At 42.8% G+C, this 19,261-nt stretch overlaps 2 protein-coding genes across 3 annotated transcripts in view; one reads left to right on the top strand and one right to left on the bottom strand.

Moving 5' to 3' along the window:
• Nucleotides 1–5,303, top strand: part of grin3bb (glutamate receptor, ionotropic, N-methyl-D-aspartate 3Bb) — a 59,742-nt gene extending 54,439 nt beyond the window's left edge. Inside the window, exons 7-9 of the mRNA XM_053634884.1 lie at nt 1,011–1,175; nt 4,133–4,200; nt 4,384–5,303. Coding sequence (XP_053490859.1) covers nt 1,011–1,175; nt 4,133–4,200; nt 4,384–4,909 — 759 coding nt within the window. The 3' untranslated portion in view covers nt 4,910–5,303. The remainder of the gene's footprint in view (nt 1–1,010; nt 1,176–4,132; nt 4,201–4,383) is intronic.
• Nucleotides 5,304–5,463: 160 nt separating this feature from the next.
• tmem259 (transmembrane protein 259) lies at nt 5,464–19,159 on the bottom strand. Of its 2 annotated transcripts, none has more exons than XM_053634885.1 (11): nt 18,058–19,159; nt 16,687–16,983; nt 16,275–16,437; nt 14,472–14,582; nt 11,914–12,036; nt 11,713–11,813; nt 11,333–11,390; nt 11,014–11,097; nt 10,112–10,244; nt 9,519–9,618; nt 5,464–9,283 (listed from the first exon to the last, which is right to left on the bottom strand). In XM_053634885.1, the coding sequence occupies exons 1-11, from the start codon at nt 18,277–18,279 to the stop codon at nt 8,675–8,677; spliced, it is 2,001 nt and encodes a 666-aa protein (XP_053490860.1). In that variant the 5' UTR covers nt 18,280–19,159; the 3' UTR covers nt 5,464–8,674. The 2 variants fall into 2 exon arrangements, with proteins under 2 accessions (XP_053490860.1, XP_053490861.1); XM_053634886.1 differs by having other exon boundaries at nt 16,329–16,437; nt 18,058–19,158.
• Nucleotides 19,160–19,261: the final 102 nt, after the last annotated feature.

Raw genomic sequence — 19,261 nt, 5'->3', positions numbered from 1 at the left:
CCTGTGCATTTAGGGTTGCCTCCGGGTACTCCGGTTTCCTCCCCAGTCCAAAGACACGTGTTGTAAACTGACTGGCATTTCCAAATTGTCCATAGTGTGTGAATGTGGATGCGATTGTGCCCTGCGATGGATCAGCACCCCCGCCAGGGACCCAGGCTCCCTGCGCCCCTGTGTAGGATAAGCAGTACAGAAAATGGTTGGATTCTTTCATTCAGTTCAATTCAATGTTATTCGTATGGCACTTTTTTTTTTACAATAGACATTGTGACAAAGTAGCTTTACTGAAATCCAGATGTGGATTTCAATCTCTAATGAGCAAGCCAGAGGTGACGGTGGCAAGCTGTATAATACAACTATGTAGGGATGCATTGATACAGTTTTTCAGACCGAATGTGAGTACATGTTTTTGGTCCTCTATAATACGGATAGTGGAATGAGTAATCTACTTAAGATTAGCAATCAGGGGCTTCATAGAAGTCTGTATTTAGCTCTGTCTGTGTTTATCCAGAGCGACTTACATTTATCTCATTTATACATCTGAGCAATTGAGGGTTAAGGGCCTTACTCAAGGGTCCAACGGCGGTAGCTCAGCAGTGCTGGGGCTTGAACTCCTGACCTTCTGATCAGTCACCCAGAGCCTGTAACCAGTGAACCACCCCTGTTCTACCATTTGAAATAGTATCTTCAAGAGAGCGCACGAGTCAGGGCGAGCCGAGTGCACAAAGCGGTATCGGCGAGAACGCTCATTTAAAATGAGCCAACAACGTGTAGTCCTGGTAGCGCTCAGTGCTCGCAGAAGTGAACTGCTCTTTCTCACATGTGACCGTTTCTCCGCACGCTCATGTTCTACACTCACCCATACCTAAATGTGCGGTTTGTTTAAAAGTGCTCTATCTTCTAGACATCTCCCAAATGTGCTGCATAGAATCATGTGACATAATTCCATTTTCCGTATTTCTTAGGATCCTGATCCAAATAACAGTATTATAATGTGTGACTTCTCCCTGCAGACGCTGCAGATGGGTATCCAGCATTTCTCAGGGTTGTTTGTGTTGCTGTGTGTGGGAGTGACTGGGGCGTTACTCACTCTCGCGGGTGAACACGCCTTCTACCGTCTGGTTCTGCCTCACATCCGCCGTCGGCAGAAATTCAAGTACTGGCTCCATACCAGCCAGGTGAGACACCATCGTATGCTTATCTTTATCCGAGGTTCTAGATCACCTGTGTAAGGTTTTGACTCTGCCCACTCTCGGCATAACACAGCTTTAATAATAGCATGGTCGTGGCTCCTTAAGACTTACACTAGAGTTGTCATTATATTTGCGCAAAGGTTTGTTTGTTAGTTAGTTAGCGGATTAAGTTGGATCAGATGTGTTGAGAGCAGGGAAAACAGTCAAATGTGCAGGACAAGAGGAACACCAGGAGCAGGGATGGGAACCTGTGCTCTCACTAGTGATTAGTGATGTGAGGCCAGAGAGGAGAGCGGTGGAACTGAGAACATGTTCATACATTTAAAATCAGCATAACCAGGCATTTTGTCTCTCTCTCTCTCTCTCTCTCTCTCTCTCTCTCTCTCTCTCTCTCTCTCTCTCTCTCTATATATATATATATATATATATATATATATATATATATATATATATATATAAAAAATTATAATGAAATGCCTATTTTATATATATATATATATATATATATATATATATATATATATATATATATATAAAAAATTATAATGAAATGCCTATTTTATATATATATATATATTATATATATATATATATATATATATATATATATATATATATATATATATTTTTTTTTTTTTTTTAAATAGCAGTCATTCTGTTACTTGTTCTTTATGACCATTTCACATTTTCTTTAAATGACCTCTAATTAATGTTTTTCCAAACTTTTTAGTTTTTGTGCGGTACTGAGAAAAGTAACAATCTGTAGCAAATTATGAAACGTATGACATATGTTCATATTTATTAATTAATTATTGCAGTACCCAAACTTAAGTCTGCAAAGAAAAAGACTGCCATCTGGTGGCAGAAGAGTGTAAACGTGGAAAAACGTGGAAGCAGGTCGTTTTGGTGCTTCCAGGGTCTGCGGGTTTCTCGCAGGTCCATCAGTTCGCTCTGATGCAGTGAGCAAGACTCTGACCCGAGCTGTGCGTTTGAATATTTCATTACAGTGGAATTAAACGTACAATTCTTTATTTGTCACGTAATTACAGTGAAATTCTTTTCTTCACTTCATAGCACATCCCAGCTGGTTAGGAAGTGCAGGATCAGCCATGATACAGTGCTCCTGATACAGTGCTCCTGAGGCAGTTTAAAAGCTTCGATCAAGGGCCCAACAGTGGTGACCCCCAACTTTCTGATGAGAGAGGGGGAAGAAAAGAGAGGGAAGGAAAGAGAGAGCGGGAAGGAAAGAAAGAGGGAAGGAAAGAGAGTGGGGAAAGAGAGGGAAGGAAAGAGAAAGCAAAAGAGGGAAGGAAAGAGAGGGAAGGAAAGAGAAAAAGAGAGGGGGAAGGAGAGAGAAAGCAAAAGAGGGAAGGAAAGAGAGAGCGGGAAGGAAAGAGAAAGTAGAGAGAGAGAGAGAAGGAAAGAGAGAAAGTAAGAGAGAGAGAGGGAAGGAAAGAAGGAAAAGAGCGAGAAGGAAAGAGAGGGAAGGAAAGAGGGGGAAGGAGAGAAAGCAAAAGAGGGAAGGAAAGAGAAAGTAAGAGAGTGAGGGAAGGAAAGAGAAAGTAAGAGAGAGAGGGAAGGAAAGAAGAAAAAGAGCGGGAAGGAAAGAGAGCGGGAAGGAAAGAGTGAGAGAGGGAAGGAAAGAAGAAAAAGAGCGGGAAGGAAAGAGAGCGGGAGGAAAGAGAGTGAGAGAGAGGGAAGGAAAGAAGGAAAAGAGCGAGAAGGAAAAAGAGGGAAGGAAAGAGAGGGAAAGAGAGAGAAAGGAAAGAAAAAGAGAAAGAGAGGGAAGGAAAGAGAGGGAAAGTAAGAGAGAGGGAAGGAAAAAGAGGGAAAGAAAGAGGGAAAGAGAGGGGGAAGAAAAGAAAAAGAAAAAGAGAGGGAAGGAAAGAAAGTAAGAGAGAGGGAAGGAAAGAAGGAAAAGAGCGAGAAGGAAAGAAAGCGGGAAGGAAAGAGAAGGAAAGAAAGAAAGAGTGGGGGAAGAAAGAGAGGGAAGGAAAGAGAGTGGAGAAAGAGGGAAGGAGAGAGAGGGGGAAGGAAAAAGAAAGGAAGGAAAGAAAGAGGGAAAGAAAAAGAGAGAGACGGAAGGAAAGAGAAAAAGTAAGAGAGAGAGGGAAGGAAAGAGGGAAGGAAAGAAAAAGAGTGAAGGAAAGAAAAATAGAGGGAAGGAAAGAGAGAGAAAGAGAGGAAAGGAAAGAGAGAGAGAAAGAGAGCGAGATTGATTTGACTTACCTTAAAGAAGACTGGCTGTGGAAAGGACAGAAAGAAAAACTTTGAGGCACTGACTAGTCGTACAAGGATGGGTTTAGCACTGACCACATGCATGCGACCCTTTCCGGAACTCCTAATGAAAAGAGCGATCTCTGGTCAGTGAGATACGGGGGTTGGTTGGTCAGTCAGCGGGTGGTTGGTCAGTGAGATACGGGGGGTGGTTGTTCAGTCAGCGGGTGGTTGGTCAGTGAGATACGGGGGTTGGTTGGTCAGTCAGCGGGTGGTTGGTCAGTGTGATACGGGGGGTGGTTGGCCAGTCAGCGGGTGGTTGGTCAGTGAGATACGGGGGGTTGGTCGGGACCTCCACGGCACAAAGTGAGGAGAAAGACGTGTTCAAAACTCAATCCTGTCATTTAATAATACCATGATTAGAAACGAGTGATATTACGTTATTAAAAAAAAAAGCATATATATTACTCAAAACCATGTTGGTAGGTGGACTGGCTATTCTAACTTGCCGTTAGGTGTTCTCTGTGTGTGTGTGTGTGTGTGTGTGTGTGTGAGTGAGAGACACTGTATTTCTGCCCTGGTGTTCCTGGCATAAGCTCCAGGTCCACTGCGACCTTGACCAGGATGAAGTGTTTGCTGAAGATAAATGAATAATTCTCAGGTCTTATTGATTTTCAGAGCAGAACACTTTCATTTCTTTGAGATAATTGCTTGTTTTATTACAGAAAATTCACCGAGCGCTGAATATGACTTACGAGGACGTAAAACGACAGAGAGCCAATTCAGAGAAAAGGTATCGACTTTTTAAAGTGGAGATCTCACTTTAATTCCCACTTGTCTTTTTGCCTCGTTTTTAAGCAAAGTCTATCACAAGTCACGCGTTTTTTTCCTTTTCCATGTTGATTATTATTGTTAATAATGTAACTTCGTATCAGTTTCTAATGCCGGTGTACTAATCTGATTATATTCTACATAGCTGTAATATTCAGAAGTCCCAGCCGGTACAACCTCCACCACCTCCGCCGCCAGGATCTTTCGCCAAGTGGAACAACGAGAGCAGCCGGGCAGCCAAAGAGCTCAAGGACAACAAGAGGGTTCACTTTAACCTGGAGACGCTGAACACACGCCGCCTCCTCGCCCGTGTAATCGCAGAGGGTGGTCAGGGTGCTTCAGGATCTGCGTCTGGAGCCGGATCCGTTCCAGGCGGAAGTCGGGTATCGAGAGCGTGTGAAAACGGTGGGCCAGCGCCTCTACAGCCACTCCCATCCTCTCCACCTCACTCGACAGACCCTCCCAAGGACGGAGAGCTGGAGCAGCTGCAGGAGAAGATCGAGGAGATCCGTGGTCAGCTGAGGGACGCCCTGGCCCGCCGGGCTCAACTTCAGACTGCTCTCGCCAAAGAACGTGCTGCTGTTGTGATTCCGCTGAGCCAGGAAGGACCACCCACAGTCACAGCCACAATTTGCCGCTCCCTCGTCAAAGATTTGGAAGGAAAAAGGTGATGCTGTCGCTTTCGGCGCAGCACAGGAGGGAACACCGCGACGGACAACCGAAGGTTTTTGATATCGATCCAAAGGCTTCCACTGATGCCAAGAATCTGCTGCAGTCCTCATGCTACAGCATCATCAGGCTCTGGGGCACTGTCAGGCTTATGAGAACAGCAAGGGAACACGGATTTGCCCGTTTTTCTAAAGCCATTCAGAACTCCAGCACCCGATGAGAAACGAATACCCAAGAGAGAAATGTAGGCCTAAAGACATCCAAAGCTCTCTGGATATCAGGCAGGACACATCAGCATGGCTATGTCATGTTTCCTCTTGTGTAGAGATTATGCACAGGATTTCTACATGCTCTTCTCTGCGGATGTGTTTTTGGGGTTTATGGGAGAACTGGCTTGGGGATTTGAAACATGACCTAAAATCTGACAATAGTTAAGAAGAAGAAGAAAAAAACAAAACATTTGGTGGGTTTTAAATGTTTTCTTCAATGATGCAGTATTTGATCTGAAATTATAGTATTGTTAACTGGGCCTGGATGTTTTTCACAAATAAAGTCTAATATAAGAATGGCTAATGACCGTTTGTTATTATGAATTCTTCGGGGTGAACGCGATCATGACTCGATATTATCGCAGGGGGTCAGAAAACTGGACGGGATCTCTATAGGATGCTTTTTTTCTTTTAAACCTGTTCAAATTTAAGCTCGTCCACGATCATGGGCAGTGTTCTGGTTTCGACCGTTACGTCAGAGGTCACCATGTGACCCTGTTGACCGTTTTCCTCTCAATCACAACCATTATGTCAGCGATTTGAAACCTGAAGGTAAGAACTCTAGACTGTCTTCATCTACACAGACGTCTACTATAAAGCTACACCTGCCTGACCAGGCAAGCGATACAACTTAAAACATAAATGTTCTTTTCATTCTTAAATAAAAGTATTATGAATTAAATCCTACAATATTTTCCTCAAAGTGAAGCCCCAGGGGTCCATGAAGCAAAGCCTGGGGAACTTCTCATTTGGTTACAATGGTGGAAATGACAGGAAGTTTAATTTTTTTTTGTTTGTTTGTTTTAAATCTCTGTCACCAATAAATAACCAAAATATTTTAATCTACACGTTTAAATAATGTGGCCACTTTCTTTTTAATGTCAAATAATTCTGTACTGAGGAGGTCCGTGACTGTAAAACGTTTGAACTCCCGCTCTAGCCAGTAAGTTGCTCCTAAATCATCATCATCATCATCATCATCATCATCATCATCACAAGCATTATTGTCAGACTTGGAAAATATATGTCTGTATGTACATCCTCAGAAAGAAAAAAACAAAAATCATTACGATTTTTAACAACGATTAATACTGAAATCATAACTCACTTTTATAAGTAGATTTTGTGTGTCCAATCATAGTAGCTAGGATGCTCATTTGCAGCATTTACTGTGTTATATTTGCACCAAGCTAATAGTGGATCATATACATTGCGTATATAAGTATAAGTTAGTTGGATGTTTCATAAACCCACCAATAAATATCAATGGCAATTCGGTAGGAGGCATTACAACACCACCAGACGATGGTACGAATATTACACAGCCTGCAATAACAGGGTTTACGTTGCTCGATGCGTTATTTATGACATACAGCGCTGACTCAAAGTAAATGTAGAGAAAACATTTTTCCACCTGAAAGCGAGTCTACCGCAACAAAGAGAAGCAACCACAAGCACGCACGCCGAGTGGAAAAATCCTTTTGTCGCTTTATGCATTTCGTTTTGGTTAGTTTTTTTTTTAACATTTAAATACAACTGGATGAAAGAGCAAATTCAGTTCATCACAGAACTGTGGATTTTCATCTTCTATGATGAATGGATATAGAAACTCATCCTCCTGCATTCTGACACAGAACGGCAAATAGGCACAGGAAAAAAGAAAGAAAAGAAAAGAACAACAACAACACAAAAAAAAAAATCGATCATAAAAGCTCGTTTGTGGAGCACTCATGCTGAAAATCTGTCTCGGACTGACTTGACTTATTGCACACGTTTTGGATGAAGCCGTCCTTCCCAGAGCCGCTGACGTTTTGCCTTGTCGTTTTGTTGCATAGCCTTTTGAATGAAACCCTGCCAAAGAAATTGCACAGTTTCTTCCAGTCTTCCCTCGCTGAAAGAGTCGAGACCATCTGCGACACGTTAAGCTTAATCTAATTGGACAGAATGACGTTGTAAAAGCCAGATTTTCTTATTAATTGGCTGTATCTGTCTCTCTAGGCACGATCTATAAAGCATACAAATCTCTTAATTCGGTTTCCCTCGCTTTTAAAAAGCTATTTGCACATAAAATATTTACTGATCTTTGATGATGCTTGTTTTTGTTTGTCTAACTGGTACTAGCATAAAGACCGAGTCGTTCCACGTAGGTTTCGATCGGCAGTCAAAGCACAACGTTCTCCTGCTCTTCTCCGACACCCGTTAAACATTGAACCCGGTCTTGGTAGGCCTTGAAGTACCCATGGGAGTATCAAAAATATTTTTACCATTCCTGTACTCCTACATTCCATGAGAGTTACATTACATATTTGATGGAGAAATAATAACATGTTTTGTAATATGGGGTTTGGAGGGGGGTGTACCCATTCGTATGGCTGGTTTTGTTTTGTTTTGAGAATGCAATTAATACATACACATAAGCAAAAAGCGACAAAAATGATCAAGCACATTAATAAGATGTTCGCTCTGAGGAGGCTTTAGAGCTATGGTGTAACCTTATAGCATATTAAAAACGGGTTCATAGTACTACATGCTAAAGGCGACCATTCTCGAAGCCCGCGAATGAGATATCCCTGAACTGAAGGAATTAAAAACCTTAACAAAATATCTGTACCCCTAAATAATTACACAAATGACAAGCCCTGCCTCTCTAACCAGACAGGATTCACCGGGGCACCTTTAGAGATCTTCTTGGAATTGCACAAGAACAGACTGAGCTTAACTGTTTCGTAATGAAATTAGTGCAGTAATCAATAAGATCAACAATCTGTTCCAAATAGGATTTTTTTTTTTTTCCTTCTTGCGTTCTTGAGAAAAGCAAGTCCTCGACACCTAAACGTGGTCTTCGGAAATCACTTAAAATACAACAGATTTTTCAAGGCATCGTGGACTAAGAACTATACTTTCACAAGGTAAACTACTTTCAGGTGAGCGCTCGGTTTCAATGTGACACTGGGTCGTCTGCTACTGCATAAGAACCTCGTACCTCAAAATCTAAATCGAAATATTAACCGCTTGCTATATTTGGCGTGGATGATCGGTTACCGGTAAAGACTAGATGCTCCTTTTTAGATAACGCAGGTCGATGCTGAGCTCTGAACGACTCTCGATACGCCATCAGAAGTACGATCATTGTTAAACACGTTATCGAAGACAAACACACCCAGTGTCTAAAGAAACCGATCGTTAAATCTTATATAACAAAAAAAAGAAGAAAAGAAACAGAAATGCACAACTGCTCTCTGAATGATCACACCCACACATGTGGTGTATTTTCAATAACAATCCCAGCATCCATTTTCACTTCAAGTCCTTAAGAAAAGAAAACATTTACGTCCCCCCCCCCTTTCCTTTTCAGGGTGCGATTACACCGTGCTCCATCGCTATTTGTGCTCTTCTTCCCCATGACGCTTTACAGATGCATTTAGGGTGAAAAGCTTTGCTGCTGCTAGTTGAAGAGGTAAAAAGGTGAAATTATGGGGTTTGGAGTGAGAGCTGAGCTCAGGAGGGGGCGGAGTCAGGGCCGGCTGTGGCAGGCTCAGTGTGACACTCTCCCTCCTTTTTGGCGTCCCATTGACACGCGTCCGTTTTGTCCACCTCCGCCTCTGTGCAGTCTGTGACGTGAGGAGTTGCTCCTGCCTCATCGTCCCCTCCCCCTCCTTGGGGTCCGGCTGATCTGTCGCTCCCCTCCACATTCTCTCCTGCTATTTCTGCTCGCGGTGCGACACTGATGTCTGCAGTGGATGCTATAGTGTCCTGAAGCGGGGCTGACAGCGCCTCCGTGATGATGGCGTCTGTGATGATGGCTGCCGTCTCAGACATCCAGTCCTGATCACTTACGGCAGGATTAGGAAGGCCATTAGTAGCTTCAGCCTGTGGCTGGGGCAGGGTTGCCTGGCGCTCCTGGCCATTGGCAGCGACCGAGCTGGCTGCACTTGGTCTGTCAGCATGCGCCACAGCATTGGTGGTGGTGTTGTTGTTCAAGTTGTCCTGCAGTGCTGTCTGGTTGCCCTGGGCAGCCTGCTGGTTCTGCAGCAGCATTTCCTGGATGCGGATCTGCTGCAGGATGGCTGGCAGCTCATAGTGATGAAAAAAGTAGATCATGGAGTGCTGGGAATGGAGAACAACGTGTAGCAATAAGCAAGAGGGAAAGCAGTTCGGGAGATTTTTCTTTCATCTTGCAAGACAAATGGCTCGAATGGATATTCGAGTAAATTATTGTTGGGACCTTATCCATATACACGCACACACATTGGGACAAAACATGTTGGAATTCCAGTACAATGATACATGAAAAATTAAAATGGTACAGGATCCATAGCTGTCTTTCATAGCCTAAGCTTACCTGAATGAAGAGCCAAGAAGTGACCAGAGCCAGGCTGCTGTACTGCCCGTTAAAGCGGTAATGGTAGGCATAGAACGCAAAATGATACAGATAAAAGAACCTGAAAAAAAAAAAAGAGAGTAAAACAGCAGGACATAAGTAGGCATAATCACTACGAACCCCCGAGCAACACACTATTGCTAACTGCTTTATTGGCACGAATTCAACCTTAATGGAAGACTCCCATGTGCTTAAGGCAATTTCTTAAATAAGGAGCATTCATTTAAATCGTCTTTGGTTAAATCTAGTGCATTGGACAGGCCGGACTGCTGTGGAAAACCGATCTTGTACTACAGGGCTGCCCAGGTTACCTCTAATGAAAGCATGGCTAAAGCTCAGACATGGGTTTCTTTTTAAATCCTTACATACACCGTCATTATGATGTTTCTCAAGTATTCCAAAGCTGAATATAATTCCTCTGCATGTTAAAAGGTCCCAGGTCATGCTTTTCTTGCTTAAGCATCACTGATCACTAAGTCGGATTCGGATGTATTCTAAGAACAGTACAAATGAGAGGTTGTCCAGCACTGTGCCTTTAATACTGTGTGCAGTACCTGAGCCAGTGGCGCTTGCTCGTGTTGGTATGGCAGCAGATGGCGTCGTACTGATCCGCCAGCCACACGATGAGGATGATGTAGAACGCTGTAGTCGTGTCGTTGAAAAACTCAGACATGATGGCTTCCATTCCTGTGGATGTGATGGACAGCGACATGTTGTGTTACCAACAGGTTTCTGAGATATACATGGTTAGATACAATACCGGTCAAAAGTTTACAAACACTCCTTCTTTATTTAAGTGGAACTATGGGAATTATGTTGTCATAAAAAAAAAAAAAATTCCAAAATAATTGAATATTTTTAGCATCTTTTCGCCTAGAATTTCCAGAAACGTATTCTCGGCATTTTCTCACCCGATTTCTTGAGGAATTTCCCCGAGATGCTTTTTAAACGGTATTAAAAGTGTTTCACACCTACGCTGGACTCTTATCGCCTGCTTTCCGGAATATTTCTCTCCGAGTCGTCCGTTTAAATAATTTCGTTTCTAATGAAAGAAACGAATACGTCGGCACGATGATATTTTTGTCTACGACACCGATTTCAAACATTTAATCACACACCTTCAGATCAAAAGGTTTTTAAGATCATGAGAAACGTTTCAGTCGGGTGTCCACAAACTTTTGATAATTAGCTTTTATCAGAAATTTTAAACAAACATCTACTCCTTTTACAGCCGTGTGACGATGGAAAACCTTCACAACAATGTCCAGCACGATCAATTATTTAATAAAAATGTTCTCACAGATGTGTGATTTTCATAATGTAATCATAATGAAATATGAACCCTCGCTGCTGGCTGTCGAACACGGTCAGGTATAAATGCTTTAGTGCGTGTTTTTTCGTAAATGTGACACGTGCCCTGGCTACGCCCTACAGCCACACAGAGAGCAGAACGTACCCACAAGAGCCAGGATTACAGTGAGAAGAGGAGCAGCCGGGAACGCGATGGTCATGTTCATCTCGAGCATCTGCAGGAGGTCCACTGCACGCAGGGCAAACGGGAAATCAAGGTCAGGCAAGTACAGTTTTTAATCGTCAGAATGAATTGGGCCTCTTCGTTAAGGTGAAAGGGAAACTGACAAGACATTCTAGACAACTTTGTGGCAACGGCTTGGGGAAGAAGCACATATGGGTGTGTCGGAAAGGTGTCCACATACTTTTGGCCATACGGTGTGCGTGTAATCAGCGAGAGCCGAGGGCAATGTCTTTGAGCTTACCTATGAAAACAAAGATCTGGTGGTGGGAATAGCGGAGCAGCATGGACACAGACAACGTCTATAGAAGATGGCAGAAAAGGTTAAAGCAATACAGAGAAATACACAACTTGCAGTTACGGCATCTCTCAGCTTCAGCGTTCTTGAGTGCAATTCACAATTCCGCATATTATTTATTTACAAATACGAATAGGTAAACCCTCTTTTATTACATTTTTAATTCTGGTGTCTCTTCCGTCAAACATTTTTCTAAGTCCACTTCTGTCGAAGTTGAATTACGTTCATCTGGAGGTTCGTAAACTAGATCAACAGCGGCACTATCTTAATTCAATCTTTTGGTCACCTCGTGTGACGGGAGACACCAGGCAACGTGAGATACTTACAAAAATCACCATGATTACAAAGGCAGCCAGGTAGGAGGTTCGCGCCATCCACATACTGACAAACCGGTAGTGTTCTCCTGATACCACGTTCCTCAAGAAGCCTAAACATACACAATGTGAACACGTGAGTAGTTCTTACACACACACAAACACAAGCGAGAAAGAAGCACAATACGAAAACGGAACAGGTCGCGTTTTTACCTTTATTTTCCTCATTTTCTGCTAAAGCCTTAACACTAGACATCAGTATGTCATCATAGCCAAGGAACTCGTCCAAGAGGAAGCGGCTGAAACCATCACCAAAGCACTGGTCCTTTACTGGGTCTGTAAATATTTGAAGAGAGAATGACTACGTTTACACGGACAGCAGTAATCTAATTACTGACCTTATTCTGAATAAGACAATATTCTGATTAAGGTGTTTACACGAGTCGCTTTTAGAATATTCATTTCATGTTCATGTTTTACGTGTTATAGAACATAGATCGCTTAACGTCACACGTCATTACGTCCCCACGTCACGCCGTCCGACGTCCCTCCGGAATTTCACGTATCGACATACAGTTGGTCTTCGTTATGGAACCGTATACAGTTTTGGGTGTTTCATTTTTAATTTTACGAAAGCTTCAAGTGCGGTTAATTATTTGTCGTGCTGTACGTGCAAATAGACGACTGCTTGAAGCCGTGGGCTGCGTCCCAAACCGCGTACTTACCTACTGTATAGTAGCTGACATACATGTATTTAGTACGTAAATACGCGCTTTGGGACGTAGCCGTGCTCTCGTTTGCCGTAAAACAGTTGAGCGCTGCCGTGTGTATGCGTCCTGTCGCACAATGCGGTGAAAACTCCCACACGACGTTAACGGTGTGATTAAGGTGTGTACATGTCTGTAACGCGACTAAAACAGGAATACTCCACACGTCTTAATTCGATTTGTGTTTACATCGAGTATGACTTTAATCAGATTAAGGTCATCAATAATCGCTGTTTACATGCTAGTTTCTTAATCAGAGTGTCGTCTTAATCGGGTTAATATTGAATTATTGTTGTCCGTACAAACATACTGAATGTCATCAAACCGTAAACTTTAAAACATTGTAATAAAATGTTCAGTTTGGTAAAAATGTTTTATTTAGTCCGCGTTAACTTCGGGCTGCATGATTCTCGAAAGGTGACATCGACGTGAATTCTTTACCGTAGAATCGAGATTACAAACGCTCAATTCTTCTAAACACAAATTTTCTTAGGAAAAATACAAACACTTATTTCCACATTGTACCGGATCCGTTACCCAGTGAATGACTGTGCGTGAAAGCTCATCTGCATTTTGAAGGACTGGGTTCCTGCCACATTCCAGCTGGAACAGCCAGCGTCCTGAGGACAATTAAGGGGCTATGAGCAGTGTGTCCTCCCAAAGTTTAAAAGAAAACCCTTACCACCGGGTACAAGCTGTACAGTACTAAAGTCACGCCGGTCTTTCTGCTGACTGCGGTTCAGCGCTAAACTTACACTTGCACTTACATTGCGTTCACTCAGTTGATGTTTGTTCGGTAATGTGAAATTTAACTCCGAGTACATAATATTAAAACATGAAAGGGAACATGCATCAGTTACATTTCATTTATAAGAATTTCTATACATGATGTGCCAAAAATTGTAATATATGGCTTTGCTCAAATATATCTGAGAACTTTTAAGAGGGTTCTTCCTCTACTTCTTCTTCTTATTATTATTATTGTCCACGAAGAAATTTTTCTAAATCTTTCTAACCAATCTTTACCATACGTTTTCCTATATAACATTTAAAAATACATAACTGGTGCTTTACTAGTGTGGTTCCGCTGATACAAACTCGTCGGTGTGTACCGTTAAAACAGTCCTAAATACTAGTGACGCAGCCAGATGAGTCATGTGATGACCTGACTACATACTCATTAAAAATATCTGCGAAAAGAACTTTGCGCTATAGATAGTTTTATTGTTTAATGATACTTTGTTATTTAATTGTAATTCTGCTAAACAAGGACAAGACACTATATTTCGAACCGGAAACCTGTATAAACTCTTCTTAATTTGTGCTAAGCTAACGTCACCCTGTAAATTGCATTCTTTCGTTTCAACGCACCGACGACACCTTTCGAGACATTTCCTTCTCTTGCAGAATGTGGTACTTGTTCACACGCTCGCGTATTTAAGTTGAACTGGCAGCCAGAGTGAACTGCGTGATGATATACCGAGGAGGAAATAATCTGACGCCACTTGCAACATACCGATAAGTTCACATCCTGTGCCAAGATCAGATAAAATGAGGCTTACTGTTCACGTTACAATCCGCTCCGCTGAGAAAACATAATTAACAACGAAGGCTTAGCGGGCACACAATGCACGTTTAAAATATTTAAACCTTGAAAACAACTTTATGAATAAGATATATATATATATATAGATGAGATCGGTCTAGCACCACGGGCACATGCGAATCTTCATCCGTTGCCTTAAAATATCCAACAGCGCCCAAAGTATTTTTAAGTATTGTCTTGGACGGTTTGTCAAATGTCATTTACACCACTTTGGTTACAATCCCTCAAACCATAACCTTTTAAGCACTTGGACTACAAATGATCTGTGACGTTTAGATTTCACAACAGCTGCTTGTGTCAATTAAAAAAAAAAAAAAAAAAGAAAAAGTGAGCAACAGCCATTGTGGTGAATCCTCAAGGTTTGTTTGTTTTTTTTAAATGTGTTGTGTATAGCTCACCCAGAGTAACCACCATGACGGGAATGTTAAGACGTTGTCGTGTGGTTTGAGACAGCCGTAGGAAACCGTACTCCAGGGAATACTCCACGATGTACTCCTCTTGAGGCCACACTGCGGATAGAAAAACACAAACCCGTCACATCCTTACGTTACAACGGGTACACACAATACACTCGTTCTATGTCACTATACGACCTGGAGAGGAAACAGTTCTACAGAGGCACCTAGCACATCCATATACAGTGCCTAGTACATATTTCAAATATACTACCGCATCCCACGTTCAACAGTCATGGAATAATAGTGCATACTGAATTGAGTGAATGGAAGCCTCATGAAGCAAGGTTTTTCTTCCTTTTTTTCCCCCAGAAGTGCAAACACAAGGGCTACATTCCATATAACCAAAGAAAAGATGCTGCTCCAAACAGAAACATTCAGATGCTAAAATCATTTCGCTTTTGCCAAGTATGCGAATCATTTTTTATTTGGTTTGTAGAATCGACTCCGAAGTGCCTGGATTCGGTGAATCGACTCTTTTCTGGACTGACTCCCAGTTCTTTGATGTGTGTGCTGACTTGACACACAACTTTGTGGTGAGAAGTGACACGGTGCATGCTTCGTAACAGACTGACGAACCGATAAAGAAATTCCTTCCCGACTATTTTTACCATCAAACTTGATTAGTTTCGATGATTCGTTTTGAACCTTAACCTAGACTGATTCTTAAAATGCTAAAAGGTCGGAAATTTATATCTAGATCATTTAGAATCGCTATTCGTTTGGAGTCGCTTATGAATTGCTATATTTTGTGAACTCCTTTTAAATAATGACTAATACGGACCGGGATGAGTGGCATGCCAGTGGCGCGTGATGCGTGTGCAATTAGAGCAACACGGATCAGCCATTCTGGAGTGCGCGCCATTCACTGGGAAAACTAGCTCTGCCTGCTATTGGCCGATTTTAAACCCATAAATTCTTAAGGCCTGTCTTTTTTTAGTGACTCCACCAGTCATATCCGTGAAATTTCACTGGGGGTATAAGTGGGGAAGTGTTGATGACAAATCAACAGCTCGGTGCTTCAGTAAGCGCAGTTCATGCTGGATGTCAGGCCTGTTCTACAGGAACAGCAGCGTCTCTTCTCTATTATACACATACACAAACATGCTTTGTTCCAGTGCTGATAAGAGGCAGTGTGGAAGGCAGAACGCCACTACATCACATCAGTCCCCCGTTTTAAAAGAAACGTCAACAAACGTTCGGCTACCTGGAAACATGGGCGTGAGGGGTCACAGAGCTTAAACTGTAACAGTGTGATAAGATCGGAGATCAGATCACTTAATATTGAAAATAAATAAATGAATAAATAAATTCCACACGGAACTGTTGAGGGATTTCGGACGAGCGAATTACAATCCAGAACTAAACGCAGATCCGCAATAACGGAACAGACAGCTGTCACATACGATCACACAAACACTCCAGGTACTCGAACATGTCATCTCAGAATGGCTGCAAGTCCGAGCATTTTCTGAGGTTTATTCTTCTAGCACCAATCAGTGACATGCGAGAGTTCGTGGACGAGAGAGAGAGAGAGAGAGAGAGAGAGAGAGAGAATGTGAGTTCAGAGGGGGGGGGGGGAAATACGAATGAACAAAGTGGTGAGGGCATATAGCAGGCAGGAGTGGATGACGGGAGGCGAGTGAGGGAAAGGGAGCATGAGGTCACAGAGCAGCAGGAGGAAGAAGATTGCAGCAGGATGTCTGTGGTGCCAGGGGAAAAAGCATTAGACATGTTGAGCTTTACCTGCTCTCATAAGCATCTCAATCTCGGAGACAGTCTCCTTCAGCGGCTGCATACCTTTAGAGGGAGCCTGGCTGAAGGAGAGGTCCTGGGTGTCGTTCGAGCCCGAGCCTGGGGCGCCATCGTTCGCCAAAGGCTTCAGTCGAGGTTCAATGTCCAGCTCAAACTGCAAGAGAGCATAATTCAAAACACTGGATTAGCGTTTCAGCAAAAACAACCCCAAACGAACAGGGTTTAATATGGTACTTTGCTATAATTCACGAACATTTGTCAGAATTATGCGCATCATCGTTCGGTCTCTACAGTGAACTACCATTTGCATCTGGTGCATTTTGTAATTATTTAGAATGCAATGATTAGTCTTAAAACTGTATCGCTGACTAATATTATTTTTAGAGTATTTCCAGACACTGACCCTCACAGAGCTGTTGTCAAACATTTCAACAGTCATCTCCTCTTCGTCCTCGTCGTCTTGGTGAACGGGAACTGGGCCGGTGTCGTCCGTGTCCCCGTCCGGCTCTTTGACGAGCCCCTGGAATCCCTCCGTCTCGTAGAACTGCAGGAAAATGGGCGGGCGGCTGGAGTTGCGCTGGATCTCCACGCGCAGGATGCCGTCGCGTGGCCACTTCTCACGTACGTGCTCCAAGCAGTTAATGGGTGAACGAGAGAACGCGATGTGGATGTAGGCCAGAATGAAGAGCACAAACAAGGCCTGGTAATGGGAGAGAAAGGCATATTTTCAATATACAAGCTGCCCCCAGAAGTCAGTTACAAAGGGGAAATTAACTCTTTTTAGCAAGACGTCTTCCGAAATTTTTCATACTTCGTTTATGTTATAAGACCGTTATAAGACCTTTACTAATGCCTTTGACAAAAGAAGAACATATTGAAATCATTCTCACGGCTAGATCGGGAAGCTGTCGCAAGGTTACGATGGACTTTAACAGGAAATGACATGATGAGCACATCTCACACACACACACACGACACTGTTACCAAACTTATTAACAAATTCAAAAAGACAGGAAGTGTTGTGGATCGACCGAGAAGAAACAGACGTCCACGAACACCCGCTGATGAAAACACAACCGACGTGAAGCTGTCAAACACAGTCCCCTATGTGTGGAGACATATGGGACACCTAAGACTTTTGCACAATATTGTATGGTACACAACGTACCTTTTATGGTTTTGAAACGTGCCTAATTGTGTTTTAAAGGTCTCATACAATAGATTTACATGCATCCAAGTTCAAAAAACACTTTAACGTGCTCATAATTTAAACTGCAGTTTAAATTATTATTTTTCCCCCTAGTGTCACAAACGACTCGTTAAATGATCCGTTCTAAATGATTCATTCTAAACTCCTCCTTTCGGAGAACATACCCTGCTCTGATTGGTCAGACGTCCCAGTCTGTTGTGATTGGTCTACTGCTGTCACCTAGCAGCCGATAAAGACCAGAGGCGGGGTTTTTGTTACCAATTGATGTAGGTTAGTACAGGAAGTAAGTCTGGAATCACTAATGAGTCGTTTCAGCTGTTCAGAATCGGTTCCTTCTTTTAGGAGTCAATAACTCAGTTTGTCGTGCGCTTTGCAGACTTTTTTTTTTTTTTTTAAACATTCACAACTAGCTCTATAACACACTACATGAAAGGTAATATCTGAAAAAGTATAAGAATAGGTGCACTTTAAAGCTCAGCGGTTATGATTTGATGAGATGAGCAAGCGAAAGAGAAAAAAAAACAATAACTTTAAGCAGATGAGAGAGTGCAGTGCAGACTTTACCTTCAGAAGGACGAAGAACTCGAAAACCCGCCGAAAAGACGGAGGAAACAGTCTGGCGTATGTGACTGCCATCTTGAAGAAGAGGGCGTGGAAGAGTCGGTCCCGCACATTGATGAGGGGGTTCTGGTTGATGTTCGGGTTTCGGAGTCGGTTCGCCGCGCCGTTGTTGTTGTTGTTCAAAGGCACGTTGTTGTTGTTCAAGTTGCCCTGATTGTCTGACATTGTTATTCCGGTGGCACAGCTGGATGAGCAAAACTGTGTGGGTCATGGGGGAGTAATGCAGCTGCGCACACACACTCTCACATCAGATCATGTGTAGCTTAGCTGACGCGAATTACTTGGTCGCTTCCTGTGTTGTTGTTTATTATTATTATTATTATTATTATTATTATTTTAAATAACACGACCCTTGGTTAAGGCTACACTGCTCACTAGCTACCTGTGCATGTCACGTGACATGGCTTTGGTGTCGCTAGCTAGCAAAAACAATTGCACTTGACGTTTTTTTTAAGTTTGTTGTTTACCATGTCAGGCTGTAAAACAGCTTTACGGTCGATATAATATTTTCCAGCAGACGCTTGCTAACTAACGCAGCTCACTGGCTAACGCATTTCACTGGCGAACAGAGCACGGTTTTACCTTAGCTAGCGAGCCGAAACGCTTATTACAAACATTGCGCGCTGTTTCTTAAGCAGTTTTGTGTTTCGTAACGTCGCTAAAATAAATAACGCGCAGCAAGATATAATCCAGAGGAAAGCCTGGTACCGAGGTTTAGCTAAACTAAGCTAAGCTAGGCTAGGCTAACAGCGCAAACTAATCTGTTAGCCGCACGAGCTCCAGCTGCTGTGACGCGCGGGTTGGTTAGTAGCTATAGCCCCGTATGTTGTGCTGTTTAACCCCAGCTCCATGTAAAACTCAGACACCAGCCGTCAACTAAAACTTAGTATATCATCCCAGGCGATATTTTTCGACGGACTCCCATTAGGTTCTCCTGTTTACACAAGACTTCAGGCGTACTGGGGAGTGACTAAAAAAAAGGTGTTACACAGACCAGATCAAGTTGATTTCCAAACTACAGCGCCACCTGTGTCTTGGATGACCCACACACACACACACACACACACACACACACACACACACACACACACACACACACACACACACACTAACATACATGTCCCTCATGTTCAGAAACATCTCCAGC

The sequence above is a fragment of the Ictalurus furcatus genome, chromosome 10 (assembly GCF_023375685.1).
Source record: "Ictalurus furcatus strain D&B chromosome 10, Billie_1.0, whole genome shotgun sequence".
NCBI lineage: Eukaryota > Metazoa > Chordata > Actinopteri > Siluriformes > Ictaluridae > Ictalurus > Ictalurus furcatus.
Note: the sequence above shows the minus strand (reverse complement) of the source record. Positions and strands in the feature narration are given on the sequence as shown.